This window comes from Apteryx rowi, unplaced genomic scaffold (assembly GCF_003343035.1).
Source record: "Apteryx rowi isolate R43461 unplaced genomic scaffold, aptRow1 scaffold_94, whole genome shotgun sequence".
Taxonomy (NCBI): Eukaryota; Metazoa; Chordata; class Aves; order Apterygiformes; family Apterygidae; genus Apteryx; species Apteryx rowi.
Window position 1 is genome coordinate 2,328,687 of NW_020451249.1, and position 15,938 is coordinate 2,344,624.

Consider the following 15,938-nt stretch of genomic DNA (forward strand, 5'->3'; position numbering starts at 1 on the left):
CATCTACCATCTAGTAGCTTTGAGAAACTACTTTTTCAAAAYGAGATGAGGTCTGTGTGTGCTGGGTAACCAAACACCGAGTGCACTGAGACCAGGAGGTCTTGTCCAAGCAAGTTACCCAGACAGGGGAAAAGCAGTGTCTTCAAAACTGTAAGCTGTGAAAGGGAAATGAGTGAAGTGGCAGGCCAGCRAGCAAGGGACACGGGGTCCGGTACACTCGCGATGCGCATGCTGCAAATGCTGGGAGCAGGGGAAGCGTGTCTAGGCTAGCACGCAGCAGATGAGCTGTGATCCTGCTATGTGATCCCTTAATAAATGGTACGTAGAAGGACAAAAGTGTTGTTGTAATTTGCAGCAGACATGTTCATAGCTATTTGGGAGCTGACAGCTATTTTCAGGGAGTTGTAGTGACAGACTCCCTCATCTGGTGGTATCTTTATCTGCTGATAGTAGTGGACTGTTGGGCTCTGAACATTTCTAGGTGACAGAAGCACTAAAGCAGGGGTGGAACAAACCCAGAAAATAAAAAGCTATTGTTTTTGTCCGATTTCCTGTGCCATTCATGACTGCTGGAAATCCTCCATCACTCCCCATATCATATCATTCAAGAACAGGCTGATCTGAATCTCGCAAGAACTTGAGCCATCCACACTGTGTCAAAACAAGGAGAAAAATTATGGATGAACAGGAAATGCCTTGAGACACTGGAGGAACAAGTAGGAACATCACAAGGCAGTTAAGAGATGTCTGGACAATAAACAAGTCCTGTTTGCAGACGAGCAGATAGTGAGATTCAGAGAACCAGCACGGGTCTGCTGGAGGATGCAGCACTGGCTGCTGCCGTTGGTTGTGATTTCTGAAAGGGGAGGCAGTAAGAGCCAACACAATTATTACAATCTTACAGGATTATCCAGCTTCATGAGATGCATGCTAGGAATTACTGTGGCGAGGATTACAGGTAGTGTATACCATGGGAATGGATGGAATGAGAGCATTTGGGTTTATAGGGAGGGTAAGAACAAAAACGCTGCAAACGCAGTAGCAGGTACTAGCACAGCAGTTGCCACAGAAGCAGAGCTTTCAGTCCATCCGGAGTCCCAGGCTTTGCTTGGGAAGGAAGTAGGGCGGTTTACTGGTACGGAAGAGGGCATGCATACTGTTTAAAACACTAGGGGGGTGGAAGTGGAGCTGTCAGTGCCCAAAGAGCCTGCCCAGGATTGCTTCTAGCTACTCCCCTGAGGCCCCAGAATAACCTCATTAGGTTCTGTACAAGAAACAGTTATTAGCAGTAGCAATGGGTGTGAAAAACACTCAGAAGCAGATGAAAAATCTCCAGCATGAAATTGTGCTACGGATCTCATTTACCATGAAGTATGTTTAGAGAAGTGCTACACCCAGGCTGTGGAAAGTTTGCACAAGGAGAATTCCTCAGGGAGCGTCCACTGGAAAAAGGGTCAAGAGTTAACATCTGATGTAAATGGGCATTTCTGAGCCTCTAGTTGGCTGGGTCCAGATCTATGGGTCATGAGACTTGAAGCGTGACTTCAACCATATTTGGGCCCAGATTTCCAGAAATGAAGAAAACCCCTTAAACGAGCAACTGACCCCCAGCTTCCCAAGAACATCCTGCATACCAGCAGTAAGGCAACACTTAAACAAACACTGTCCTCACAGTTCTTTATAACATTACCTAGCGAATGTCTGCAGCTACAGATGGAAGGGACAGGGCGTTCTCCTCCCTAGAGCCGATCCTTTATTCTAGAGCACAGGAGGGAGCGCTTGTTTGCACTCAGCCACGCACAGCAGCCATCTGGGCCATACAGCTGCACCCAGCACTCGCAAGTTTAGGAAGAAAAGAAAAAACAAGCTGGTGCGCAAAGATCTCACAGTGGAAATCAAATGTTAAAAGCAGTTACAGGCAAACAAAACATGCCCAGTTTGGGCAGGGCACTCAGGTGGCTGTAGCTTCCCTGAACATTCCCTGCAGTCACTGTGGGGCATCGGAAGGAGTGATGATTTGAGAGGGCAGGTTGGGTGGAAGGAGCAAGAGGAAAGGTGCATCCATGGCATTTCTGAGGTAATGGCAGACTTGTGGTTGTCTAAAGAGCTTTTCCAGCTGAAATCGTCTTCACTGAAAATTTACTATTTACGGCAACAACTAAAACAGAAGAAGAGTACACACTAAAACCCTGAGTGCTACCAATATAAACACTGGTCCTTTTGGAAGAGCAAATGATGATATCATACATCACACCCTTCCTGTGTAAACAGGAGTGCCAACATGAGAAAACATGCATTGTAAACCATATGTCCGGTTGGTTATGGCTTTTCTGAGTAGCTCTTGAGGGCCGCAGAAAAGATCAGTGAGGCCAAAAGCACTTCTTAGGATCAGACTTGGGCGGTTTCAGGCACTTCCCTAGCTTCTCGCAGCCTGGGGGAGACCAATTCTGTTAAAAACAAACAAGAGAGATACAGAAAAATGAAGTCAAGCATTCACGTTAAATACCTGCTGAGCCCTATACCCTAACTGCCCCCTTTTGGTTCTCACAGATGCTCTTATGTCCTGTTTGAAAAATGAAACTTTTCTTGCAGCTCTTCCCAACTCCAAATCCTATCCAAAAGGCTTTAGGAAAGACTACAGATCCTTCCGCAACAGATGATTCTCTCTTCTCCTGGGTTAGAGGCAGTGGTCTCCCCTGTGCATGCTGCAGTCTGCTGGGACTGTGGTGACCTTCCTCTCCCTCCTGTCATGCCTTGCAGCAACCAGACCACGAAGTTTTGGTGAAACCTCTCAGTTTGCCTGGGATCCAGAAAGGAGTTATAATTCTCAGCACTAAGATATCTATGCACTTTCTTGAGGAAACAAGCAAGAAGCAAAAGTCTTTGAAGGCCAAGGGTGAGAGAGATAAGAATGCTTGTATTTTAAAGAGCATTTTGACAGATGAATTYATGGATAGATGGAGTAAGAGGCATTTATAATGACAACTACTCCAATGCATGCCATCCAAAACTATTTGCCTCCCTTGTTTGCATGTTTCTTGAACCACCTTGCTTCACCATGAGTACAACAGAGACAGTGTCAGCAAAGAAACTCACTGCAAACCTCAGCTTCCAAAGGGATTAAGGGAGGAAGGAATTTGGCTACAATAATCTTTTCAATTTTATTGTTTTTTGTCATTTTAAATTTGGGACTGTGGTAATGTGAATGAAAGGTTACAATTCCTGTTGTGCCTTCAGAAATCTTTTGTGCTCATTCTCTAGCCCTCCCTCTCTCTATGTCTATCCATCCATTGGAGATTTGCACTGTCACCTATTAAAGGTCAATTCAGCTCTGAGCTACTGCCTTTTATTTTATTTATTTTTTCTCTTCTCATGATCTGCATTTGTTTGAAATTGAATTCCTTTGGGTGAAAAAGGCTTAGCCCTAAAAAAAATGCTGAAGCAGGTTTATATTCCATACAACTGACAACAGATGGCAGTGACACACCAGCTATCTCTGCAGGCAAGGGAGAACACAGAGGGGAATTTTGGCGGAAGGCACCTCACTGCATGAAAGGCTTCAGACGATGTAGAAACAATTAATGCTGTTTTTTAAATCTGTTTCTCATTTTCAAAATGCACAACCACTGCARGAAATTTTATATGCTTGACCATTCTGCAGAGGCAATAGAGATCCAAAGAAACAAAGAAAATGTTCATTCTTTTGAAAAAACTAGATTGTATCTGCTTCAGTCTCACAGTCCAAGTCAGCTTTCCTGAATCCGTGCTTTAAGCACTGGGAGCTCCGAGCACACTGTGTGCGCTGCAAGTCAAACACACAGTCAAGCCAGCACGGCTCCACTGCATGGGACAATTTCTCCTATACTTCCACAAGAGCAAAACACAGAACTGGCTCCACAGGGGCTTCATCTACACTGCTGGTAGGACGCTCCACAGAGGTGCCAGCAAACACATCCCCTGCTCAGAGGGGTGGAAGTTGCTGCACTTCCATCAATCCCAAAACTGCAGTAGCAGCTACAAAATGATCCATCTGCTTTGCTCGTGGATAAGCAAGGACAATTCTTCACTTCTGTTCCCAAAAGGATATTAAATGCCCAGATCAAATAAATGGGTGACAGAATTTAGAAAACYGTTCAGCATGGTATTACTAAGTGATATTTATCCCTCAGCATTCTCCAAGGAAGGATTTAGGGCACAATCAACCCCAGCGATACTATCACCCAAACAAGATTTGGTTATCCTCATGTCTGGTCTCAGACGACAAGCAATAATTTGCTGCCTCTGTTGATTTCAGTTTTGTGACTGTATAATTAGCCAGTTAGAAGTTTRCATGGAATATAAAATCCGTAATGTAAAAAAGCTTCCCTCTGGGATTTGAACATTTCCCCAGGGATTTGAATACTACCCAGCCCACTGGAAAGAGCTTTCTGTCTCAGACAGCCTGAATAATCTGGTTAGAGCTGGGCCAAGCATCAGAGCAGTTATTCACTGCTTCTGCTTATAGATTAGGCAAACACAGTTGGACTTGGCCAAGCGCAGGACATTACCAGAGCCAGAACAGAGCCCACAGTCTGGTGAGAGAAAAGGCAGAACCTCTACCTAATTGAGATAGGCAACAGGACATCCTCAGGGAAAAGTCTGACTCTCGATAACCCCCCAAAGAGAGGGCTAAGGCACAGAACGAAGTACAAGACCTCTAGTCCAGCGCTTCTTCCATTATACAACCTAAAGACACAGGGTGTTGATGAACATGGATATCAGATGCTTCCACAGCACCTAAACACATTGCACCAGGGTAGCTGCAGAATAACAGAACATGGGTACACTTTATGAACCAATTTTGGAGTTGGCATCAGTAGAGAAGAAATGCCTTTCCAGTCTCTGGCAGCAGCCAGGCACTGGGGAGAATGCCTGAACCCATAAGGTCCCAGAGGAGCATAGAACAGTGTTTATTAAGGGAAAAGCTGAATAATGAAAGAAAACAACACAGAAACAATGGTCCTTCAAATCTTCTTCCTACTTAACAKCCAAAAATAAAAAGATGTGACAAAGCTAAGAAAGGTCTTTGTCTCCTTACTAAGGAGAGACTGTTCCACATTTTGCACTTTTCTGCCTGGCTGGAAATAGACCCTAAGCAGCAGGTATTCATCTTCTGCTTCAGAAGATTCTCCTTCAGCCTCAGGAAGATTTTGCCTGTTATTATTTTGTGYCAGCCTTTACAGGCACGTGCCCTTAGACTACAGAAACTCTTGTCATTTGACAACTTTACCTCCTTCAAACCATGCAGTTTCTTCCCCAGGTTCTAAATAAACCAAGTACCATTTCAGAGGAAAGCCATACTGTAACTTTTCAATATGGTGTTCAAAACAATACAGAATTGGAAACAAGTATGGTATGCTTCAAGTCATAAAGATTTTGGAAAAGACCGGCATGGGTGGATTTGGGGAGACCAAGCGTAAGATCAAGGATACTCACACACATCACTGAAAAGACAAGAGCCACTGTCCCAGTCCCACCACTCAAAATGCAGAGGACKTTTTGAGATTTGCAGAGGGGGATTAGAAAGGAGAAGGACCTAGAGCTGTAGATACCGCGATATCTCTAAGGAAGGAAGTCACAGGGTTTATCACAGTGTGTTGGTAGACTTTCCAGACCTAATTCGACTCACTTTGTACTAACCCTTCTGTGCTACTGCATTCCACAGATAACAAACAGCTGGCTCTTCAGTGCAATAGCCAGACAGCCCTTCAAAAGGGCTATCGTGCATTTCTTCTCCATCCCCTTCCAACATTAGGTGAGATCTTTAAGCCTTTGCAAAATATATTTTAAGTCAAGGATTCTCATATTTATTTATGTTTTAACCCCTTACCATGACGGCCTTGTCGCATACGTTAAGCTGTGGCTCTCCTGGCACCATGGTCTCTTTGTGTTGCTGGACCACACCAGATATTCGCTCCATAGCTCCTTGATATTCAGCGCTGGCAAAACTAGAATGTGAAAAAATTACCGAGTTACTAGAGGGACTCCCAAAATATATCTGGCTTGATACACAGCATAGTTAAAGTGTCTACATCACTAAGCTATTTCAGAAGAGTTTTCCCGAGCAATAGTGAAGGAGAAGCGCATGTAAACATGCAGTCAACGCTGACTGCCCACAGGTTCCTACGGAAGGAAGCACCCGGGCTGGCTGGGACTGGCGGCTGCGAGTCTGAGTTGCTCTGCCTGGGGGAGCAAAGCAGGCAGACAGCCTGCCCTCCCCAGCAAAGGGGCACACGGCAGAACATCTCTGTAGGGCCTTCAGCTTTGAAAACTGCTTGCCCCACTGGTCCCAAAYGCCTCAGTTCCCAGTTGGCTGGGTATGCTGCAAGCCTGTGTTGATTCCTGAGGAGGATCTAATTGGCAAATTGGCGTGTACAAGAAAGGGAGCTTCTGGGCTTGTCCTGAAGTTCAACTGTGCTTTAAATGATTGTCTAGGGAGACTTCCTGGAATACAGGACAAACACCTTGCCACAGACATTAAGTAAATAAACAAGTTTGCTGAGGAGATCCTTCTAATGTGTCACATTAGAGGTCAGCTAGTTCTCTTCGCTTTCACCCTTCGCTCTTTCAAGTGCTTTTCAGCAACACATGCATCGCACACTTTATTGTAGGGAAATGAAGGTAATGACAATACTTTGTTTTTTAAGAGTTCTCTCAAGCTCAGGATTTCAAATCATCTTATTTACAACCGTTGGCTAATAAAACTTCACAATCACCAAGATGAATTAATATTATGCAAACAGGAAGATGGAGAAAAAGAATAGAAGTGACTCGTCCAAGACAAGAATACCTCCTCCATTTCGCAACATCCACCCCGTGGTTCTGCCCCATTTACATTCTTCCATTACAGCTTTATTGTTCCAAGCTGGGACCCATCTGTCATGCTCAAGTCCTCATACAAAGTTTTCTAAATAACCAGATTTTTATCCAAAGTATTACTCCAGTAGGTACTTGTTTAAGTGGTCCATGGTGCACTCCACTAATACTTCAAGTATTTTTAAAATGGAGGCTTATTACTCAATGATCTCATTTCGTCCATCACATCAAGAGTCACTTAAAAAACAGAGAGCGGCAAATTGCTTCCGAAGATAAAAGAGAAACAATGCAACTTGGTCCTGACCTCAGGCTCCCTTTGCTTACAGTCCAAGCTGGCCACCAGCCCCACACTCCAGCTAATTTCCTTCTTTGAAAAACAATCACATTTTGAAGCCCAGTAACGTGCCAACAGTTTCCAGTAAACCCTATAAATATCACATCTCGGCAGTCATCCAGAGAGAAGCTAATTGTGGGGATGGGCCTGAGCTTTGCTGATAGAGAACCAGATGGGAATTTGAAATGACAAGCTCAAGCAAACTAATCTGTTGCTCTCACACCCAGCTAGCTGTATCCTGGAGYAGAGGCTATCACCTGGACTGGCTGTATGACCTGCACAGACCAGCCTGAAAGATCATTCTTGGGAAGCTCCCGAATTTGCATGCGCCTCTCCCCACACATCCCACCTTAGCTCTAATAGCAGCGAACTGCACGCTCCTGTGTTCCTCCAAAGACTATGCTGAAAATGGAGGGACAGCCAGAAATTTGGAAGCTGCCAGAGACCATCTATGACTCACAGCCTTGATGAGGACACTGAAGGTAGCAATCACTTGGCTCAGTGAGTTTAGGCAGTGTTGCATCCCAGTGGCATAGTGGCCTTTCGATTTGGCAAGATTTTATCTGGAAGCCCTCTGGTCGCATTTCAAACACACAGGACTGCCAGCACGGCAGCATGCTTAAAAAAAAAAAAWCAAAAGACATTTTTAAAAGAGGTTGGCAGGACTTAAAGCTAACCTACGTTGACATACAGGCGACTGCTAACACAAGGGAGCCTGYACATGGAGGAAAAATGCTGCAGAGGAAAACACACAATGGGAGTATACCTAAAAACACAGGAGAGAGTCAGAGATGTACACAATACACTGGACATCTGGGCTGGATCCTCCTCTGCTGAGACTAGATGAAACAGAGGAGTCGAAATGAGAACATTTTAAAGCCTAGATACTCTAGTGATGCAAACTGAGATAAAATGTAGTTTAGTGAAACACATATATTTCAGTGTTTTAGATTTCTAATGCACCTATTGTTCCAGGATTTGAAAGCTCTTTCCAAACCCTAACTAATCACACTTTATTAAGACCCTCATATTAAGGATTAATATGCACTAATACATATTTGGACCAATTGTTAGAGTCCAACAGATTCTAGATATCTAATCATTTAATACCTTCTGCTGCTGCTTTTATAACCATCTAATGTGTTTATTTCTGTCACATACTTGTACTGTCTCTCCAGCATTTAAGAACTTCTTTTGGAAGTGAACCCATAAGATAAAATGTTGCTGCAAACTAATTAAGCTCCACAGCATCTTTGCAAATATTTAAGTGCTTAAGAGATAGCCCAATTTCATCCATCGAAATGGCTTCTTGTACACAGGATTCCAAATTAGCTATAATCTGGACAGGCCAGTGGAAAACACAGCTGTGGTCTGGATGAAAGATAAACAATCTGTTGTCATGACTGCTGCTTTTTGCTCCAAATATGCCAGTCCTCTTGCAGTGAAAAAAAATCTTTTGGCTATAATCTTAACTACTGCATTTATCCACAGCATTGCTGCTCTTTAGCAACATAAGACACATGAATGCTGCGGTATAGCAAAGTAGGCTAGAGTCATTTAAATCATCTTTGTACTTTGATTCGCATGTTTGGGACACTCCTAGCATTTTCAGCTAGCTCAGCAGTGACAGGAAATCTTGGCCTAACCTCAGTTCCTGGTGTTTTGAACTGCTCTCCCCTGCAGCTTCTACACTCTTAGATTATTCCAGCATTTAGCATAGGCTGAATGACTTCCCCAAAGCATGATAGAAACAGCTTGGCACATATAAAAGACTCACGCTTCTCACATAAGTACAAAGCTGGCTAAAGCTAAAGAACATATATAGATTATGCTCCAAGTCATACAGCTAACCTATAAACCTTGTCTCAGTAGGGCTTAACATGCTTTTAAGCAGGTTAAACCTGTTGACGCTGGCTTAAAAAAATATCCGATTGCAGCTGTCTTCCTCATGTTTAAGTACATGACAATGGCGGGACCCCAAATGYGGCGAGGAATCATTCAATACCGTCACAATCACAGATTGTCTTCAAGAGCCTCAATTAAACGCACAAACTATCTTCCTCATCTAGACGTAGGGCAAGTCTCCACGCATATTAGGGGACTGCAGTGCCTGCAGGCTGGCACTAGCCCTGGGGCTTGCAGTCATGTGAAGCTGGAGTGACGCACTGAAACAACCCGGTGCGGGCTGCGGGGGTTGGTTTTTTCCCGTTGAAATGCTACAGTGCTTGGTCACATGGAGAACCCCCTTCCTCGCTCTCATGACCAGAGGTTTTGCCCAGACAGGCCTGTTTAGCTCCACAACATGTACCAAGATGCAACATCCATGCAGTGTTTTSTAATGTTTTGTAATATTTACTGACTGCGTATTCTGGGTTAAAACTGCCTCCGGCCCTAGGAAAGAAGTGCATTTTGAGACAAAATCTGCAACAGAAGAGTGCCTTTAATCTGTATGTAAGATGGGGATAATTACTTCATGGTAAACAGTCTGAGTTGTTAATGGGTCTGGGAACCTCTTACTCTTACAAGGAGTCCCATCATTTCCTTGAGTGGGAATGATGGATTTGGGCTGCAAGGGCGGGATCTGCTACAGTCTCTATTACAAAAAAAAAAWAAWAAWATTATCTATACAGGTGTTTAGGCATTATTGTCTGAATGAAGATCCAGACTCACTGCCTCCCGGGCACGCTGCATTTTGTATTCTAGTTCAACAGTCCTGCAGAAGGAGAGCTGGGAATAGCACTGAAAGAATGAGAGAGCGGGAGCAAGGGTGAGCAGGTGGTGTTGTGAGGAGTTTGCTAAAAGGGATCCCCCAGCGTACAGGAAATTATTCCATGCTCAGAATGAACGAACGGAGTGGACAAAGTCCAGGGTCATTACACTAATTGACACTTTACCTCCAGGAAGTCTCTGGAGAGCCAATCAGGGCTGGATTGCAAGCGCCGGGTCCCAGGCACAGGTGTGGCCTGTGCTTAGTTCATTTAGCGTAATTGTGCCTTGGCAATCTGTTCTCATCTCCTCCCTCTCCAAACAGCTCTCAGTGTAACCTGCTCTGCTATTAACCCCACCATGCCCTACAGCGAAATTCAGGTTTGGAAGAAGGAGYGTTTGTCTAACATGATGCCTTCAATATTAGAGCACCATTTTAATCTTGGAATCGTCACAGTCTTTCACCTTCAGGTCTGCTATCGCTCTGAGCTGTAAGGAAGAGGAGCGAGTAATTCTTTATCATAACAAATACACCGTCAAAGACATCAGAACCCAAGGAAATTAAAGAGCATTTTCAGTATTTTTTAAAATCTAGATCTTGATGTATTAATTTATACATCTCCCTGATGATCCATATATAGGCCCAGCACAGTATCTCTATCCTAAGAGCAACAGGATTGTGACATTATCAAGAGAAATGTAACAAAATGGTTATTATATAGTGTGCTTCATGCAAAGCTGACAGTGGGCTCTTAACAGCAGCTTTCAGATTTATAGCATGCTTTACCAGACTTACATGAAGCTAGGGAAAGAGCATAAACTTGGCTAATGATTTGTATCTTTAACTTCCTTTCCCACTGGAATTAATTTAATTAAAAAACATTATTTTTAATTGTGAAATACTCACACCCAGATACAGATAATTTGATTTTATCTGTTATCAGTGCTTTGAGGCTGCTCAGCACTGTAGTATCCAGTCTTGATCTTGTCCTATTATTCAGTCTTTCTCTGCTCCTGTTTTCCATTATCAAGTTTATCTGCARTTTAAAGTCTGCACAATACATGATGCAAACAACAGGTTTATGGCTCTGCTTCTGAAATACGGCAACCTGTGATTCCTGGAAAGACTCACAGGCCAAAGGAAAACTAGAAAGGAATCAAACAGAAGAACGCAGGGTGGCCTATACTGTAATTCATCTCTCCAGTCCAGCAGCATCTGCAGGTCTCGCATGTAAATTCTCCTGGAGATGCRTGGAGCGTTTGGCCATTTAGCCTTCTCTGGCTTGGGGTACTCCTGATGCACCTTTGTGGATTCTCTAAGAGCATCTACAGCCTTCCTTTCAGCAACGATCTGATTGCACTGATCCTCTACCTGGTCACCTATTTTCATGGATGTTGCAACACCCCAGCTTTGGGAATCTTACCTCTCTGTCAGATTTCGTTCTGGCTTACCAGAGGGTTCAAAAGGTACAAGGGAAAAAGGCAGAGTGACTACCTAAAGCCTTAGTCTCTGCATAAGCAGGCTACAAAAAATAATACCATACAGCTGATTCTCTCGTTATTTGTTTCAGTGGTATTTCTGAGTCATAAGTTGCGTAATGGGTTCTCAGACTGCTCTTAGGCTACGGTTGCGGCCTGGACCTGTCTTGTAGAAGATGCCATCAATTTCAAATAGAGTTCACGTTTTTGAAATCATTTCATCACTTCTAATATTCCTCTTTATACAGCATTGTTCTAGTCTAGACACTTACTCAGCAAAATACCTGCAGGCTGTTGCTCTGCCATGTTTAAGCGCAAGTTAACAGTTCCTCAGACGACTCGCCACGACGCAAAGTCCTAATCCTGAAGTGGGCCAAGCGAAGACCAGCTACTGATTTAGACAACTCTGCCTCCATTCCTCGTCCCTAGGCCAGCAACTGTCCTCTGCAGCCATGCTGTCCTTCAGACCTCCTCCCTCCAGAGCTGGGTGCGGGACAGGCCGTCATGCCCGGCTGGCACACTGCCTGACAGTCTTTCTGTGTGCAACCCCTGCTCGGTTGCTGCCGGACAGCAGGTTTTTCCTGGCATCGCTGTGGCTTTTTATCCACAGTTCTCCACAACTTTTCCACAGTTTTAAAGTGTTCCTCCATACCACCTCTCCTGTAGCAGCAGCTAATTCATCCCTGCAATGCATCTGCTGCCATTTCCTTGTGTTTGAAGAAGACGAGGAGTCAGCACCTGCCCTGGGCAAGATTCTGCCTCTTTGTTATACACATTTTCTTCCAGTTTTGCACCTTCTTTCTTTTCTCGGTGGAGAGGTTTCTGCCCTGATGAGTAAAGTAAGATCGGCAACTTTTCTGTCAGATCYTTTGCCCTTTAGCTTCCCTTCAGGAGCTTCTTCCCTTCTTTTCTGATTCCATAACTAATGCAATTACTTCTCTGATGGTTTCCAAGATTTTCCATCTGCTCGAAATAGGCACTTGTGTGCTCTCTTGTTAATTAATGTGTTCTAAAATCATTATGTTCATCAACCAAGTTTTATCACTTCAATTTTTTTTTTTTTCCTGTAATAGTCAACTCTATTGCCCTAAGTCAAACACTGGTATTTCGACATTCAAAATTTAGCAAACTCAGTTATGAACAGAGACTAATCACTCAAAGAAGTCACTGCTAACCTGGAGTACAGACAAAGCATTAGTATGCTGTACTTACTTGTTATCAAGCTTCGTACCTCTGGCTCAAACTGACAGAATTTAAGAGATTCCTACTATCAATTCTTCCTGCAGCTTTGGAGTCTGACTCAAAACTCTCTTTCTACTGTAGTCTGTATTGGGTATTTTGTTAAGTATATTTGAAGTTGTGCCAGCTTTTGCTTTATATTATTACTTGTGTTCTTCCTGACTGTTATGAAGCATTTTAGTGAAGGCATGTATAAACAGTAATCTCTGATTCAGGTGATAAAACTGAACTATTTTCAACAATTGGTTGTGAAGATGTTACCAACAGATAATTTTACTGAATTTGTCAAATTCAGTTTGAATGTACTGCATTCGTGGAGAAACAAGTTCCCTATGTGGTACTCAGGGGAAACACAATACTCAGAGTGTAACAGAATTTAATGAAGATAAAGACTTATCAGATCCTTTAGTTCTGCTTCTGATATATTTGGTAACTAAGGCAGTCCACAGTTCAAGTGTCTTTAAATGAAGCAAAGAACCCCTAGTAATTGCATCTAGGGAGAAAACAAAATACTGCTTAGATTTAGAGAAATGCTTCTGCTTTGTGTGGTACTTAGCATACTATCTTATTTATACTTAAAATTTGAGAGCTATTAGAAAGATCTATTCCACAGCCTACACAGATCTAGTCAATCTCTTGGATGATAAAAGACACAAAAGGTTTACTTCTTACTATACAAGGATTAAATAACAAGGTTACTCTTACTGATATAAATACAGAGTTACCTTACCATTTTTGGCAACCTAAAGAAAGATTATTTACCAGTAACTACACTTCTTTGAAATATACTGGCCATATTTACCTTTCTATTGCTAGTGTTCTTATTACAAGCACCTTAACCAGATGCCAATTTTGCCTTATCAGTACCTATAGGCATGTTCGTGTCCTCCCTCATCCGGCAGCCATATAAAGGTAGAGAGCGCCCTACGGTGCCGTTTCTCTCAACTCGAGGACCCGAGAATCCTGTAGTTCTCAGAAAAGTCATCTTCTTTTCAGAAGAGAGGCGGATAAAAGCTTGGTAGTGAACATATCTGACACTAACACTACACATATCAGTCCTGAAGGTCAACTATAGGATAGGGATCTTGCTCTATCCAGTCTGTTGATGTACGTACAGCATGATGGTGATGTAAATATGCCATCATCTGGGCAAAGACAGACAGCGCGCTCCTGGACATGAGCGAGAATTCATAACACGCGTTTGGCATTACTATGAATTCTAGCTATCAAAATGCAGTCAGTGAGGCTGTTGGATTCCCAGGGTGAAGTTCCCCACCAGGCAGAGAAATATCTGCAATTATCTTTCAAGGCAAAGGTAGAAAACACAACCGTGCCCCTTGGCGGAAGCTGGGAGGAGGCTAGCCACCGACAGAGGGGCAATAGCGACCACGGAAGGAACAATCACAGCCCTGCCAGGAGGGTGTGTTCGTAGAGTCAAACATGCTGAGGGACACAGGCACAGCCTTACATGAAGGGTAACATGAGCACAGGGTGCCATATGGCTCAGGACTGCCAGACGCGTCCTCAACGTGATGACAGGGCCTGCCTGTAATTGCCTGACCAGTTTTTCCACTGCACAAAAAGCGCTCCTGTGGGAGACAAGCTTTTGCAGATATTGTTTCCATGCAGGCTCCAGGAAATCCAATAAGCTGTGTCAGGAAGAGAAAGGACTTTCCTGGTTTACCAGTTTACCATGAAACCCAGGCAACTGATAACTTTACATGCTGTCTCTAGATCTTGAAGGACTTGAATCTTCAGTGATCCATTTAGCAGCCACTTCTCCAAGGAAAAGGTAAAAGGTTAATCCCCATCTCCGAGATGAAGTGAAATCATAGCCACAACCTTGAGAAAGACTCAGTGTCATGCAGTACCTTATGTGCATAGTGTCATGACCCAAAGACATTTCAGACAGGATTGCCTGAACATAAGACAAGTCAAGACTGTCGACTCAGTTGACTGAGCTGACTGATTTCTAGGATGCCCTGGCTCTGAGATCCCTTAGGATCCTAGAGCAACCCCAAAGATAAATATTAAATCTCACTAGAGGTGCATGTCTGATGCCTGGCCTTCAAATGAAGCAATGAACCATCTTACAGGTGGTTATGTACTTGATCCTCCCCCAAACTAATGTGAATTAAGAGATATGACAGGTGATTAAAATCATTTTAGGGAGAAAACAAGGTTGCACTAAAATAAGGAAAAAAAAATAGAAAATGAGCAAAACAGGCAGAGAAAAACATAGGACATGAGTGTGCGATGCAGCTCCTCCATAGCCTCCAGAATAGTAGCAGAAAAAATAATAAAACCTAGTACAGATTTAGCAGAGGAAAGCAAATAGCAAAAGTAAATGAAATAAAGGGAAAGGTACTGAGAAATCAGGGGTGCAATGCAAATTTTTCTGAAGGCTTTAGCAACATAAAAATGCTCCAGAGGAGCCAAGCTGGTGAAAGAGTCATATGATAGACCCTGCTCCTCTGGGGCTGTGTGAGGACAAACAGAGGAGCATGGTCAACAAGTACTGTGAACACGCACAGACCTTGGGCTGGAGCACAAGCGATGTGAACATACCCTGCATGTACAGACAGACAGATGCACACTTGCAGGAGAAAGCTGGATTCCCTTCTGAGAAACATTAGCGTAGGGACTCCCAACAGGCTGTCTGCCAAGGGGGATAATTAAGCTAAATAAAAATACACAACAGTAACAGCCCCACAAATGAGGATAATTTAATTACCACATTGGATACAGGAGACCCACTTCCCATGAGTTTTCCATTGTGACCAGAGAGGAGATGATAGCAACATAACATGCTGCAGAAAGGAAGATTCATTTGCTAAAAAGAGGCTTTCTATTAGGGTCTGCATATTAAACAACATCACAGCTTTCCATAATCATGTCATAATCTTTCCATAAAATTCAATCAAGGCAACAGCTTGTGAGTGTCCAAAAATCAATGGAACCATATGAGAAATGATTGCAGAGGTAACACTGGAATTTATTTCAATACTCAAGCCATGGTGGCTGTAAGGAACATCTAAATAATAGGGAAGCAGGTGTCCTGCAAATACCTCTTACAGGTCTCCTCTCCTTCAAATTCAGAGGAAACACAAACAATATGCAAACTGCAGTTCACTTAACAATACCAAACTGTTTGATTTTTGGAAAGAGGTCATTTCCACCCACTCATCTTCCTAAAATAAAACAGCTGTTAAGCTGGACAGGGCATAGTCTCATCTGGAATCCCAACGCAGTAGTGTAGTTCCACTGAGTTGAATTTAAAATACAGGAGCTGCAGATTTGCTTTATTCATTAGTGCAGAAATGCA

The 15,938-nt window shown here is 43.3% G+C and overlaps 1 protein-coding gene across 2 annotated transcripts in view; it reads right to left on the reverse strand.

Moving 5' to 3' along the window:
• Nucleotides 1-1,651: 1,651 nt before the first annotated feature.
• GALNS (galactosamine (N-acetyl)-6-sulfatase) overlaps nt 1,652-15,938 on the reverse strand; it is a 45,101-nt gene continuing 30,814 nt past the window's right edge. Inside the window, exons 13-15 of one of the 2 annotated variants that reach the window (XM_026092051.1) lie at nt 7,650-7,807; nt 5,870-5,987; nt 2,360-2,447 (exon numbers count right to left, since the gene is read on the reverse strand). In XM_026092051.1, coding sequence (XP_025947836.1) covers nt 2,447; nt 5,870-5,987; nt 7,650-7,807 — 277 coding nt within the window. In that variant the 3' untranslated portion in view covers nt 2,360-2,446. Of the gene's footprint in view, nt 2,448-5,869; nt 5,988-7,649; nt 7,808-15,938 lie in introns of both variants that reach the window. The other variant, XM_026092052.1, reaches the window with a different exon arrangement.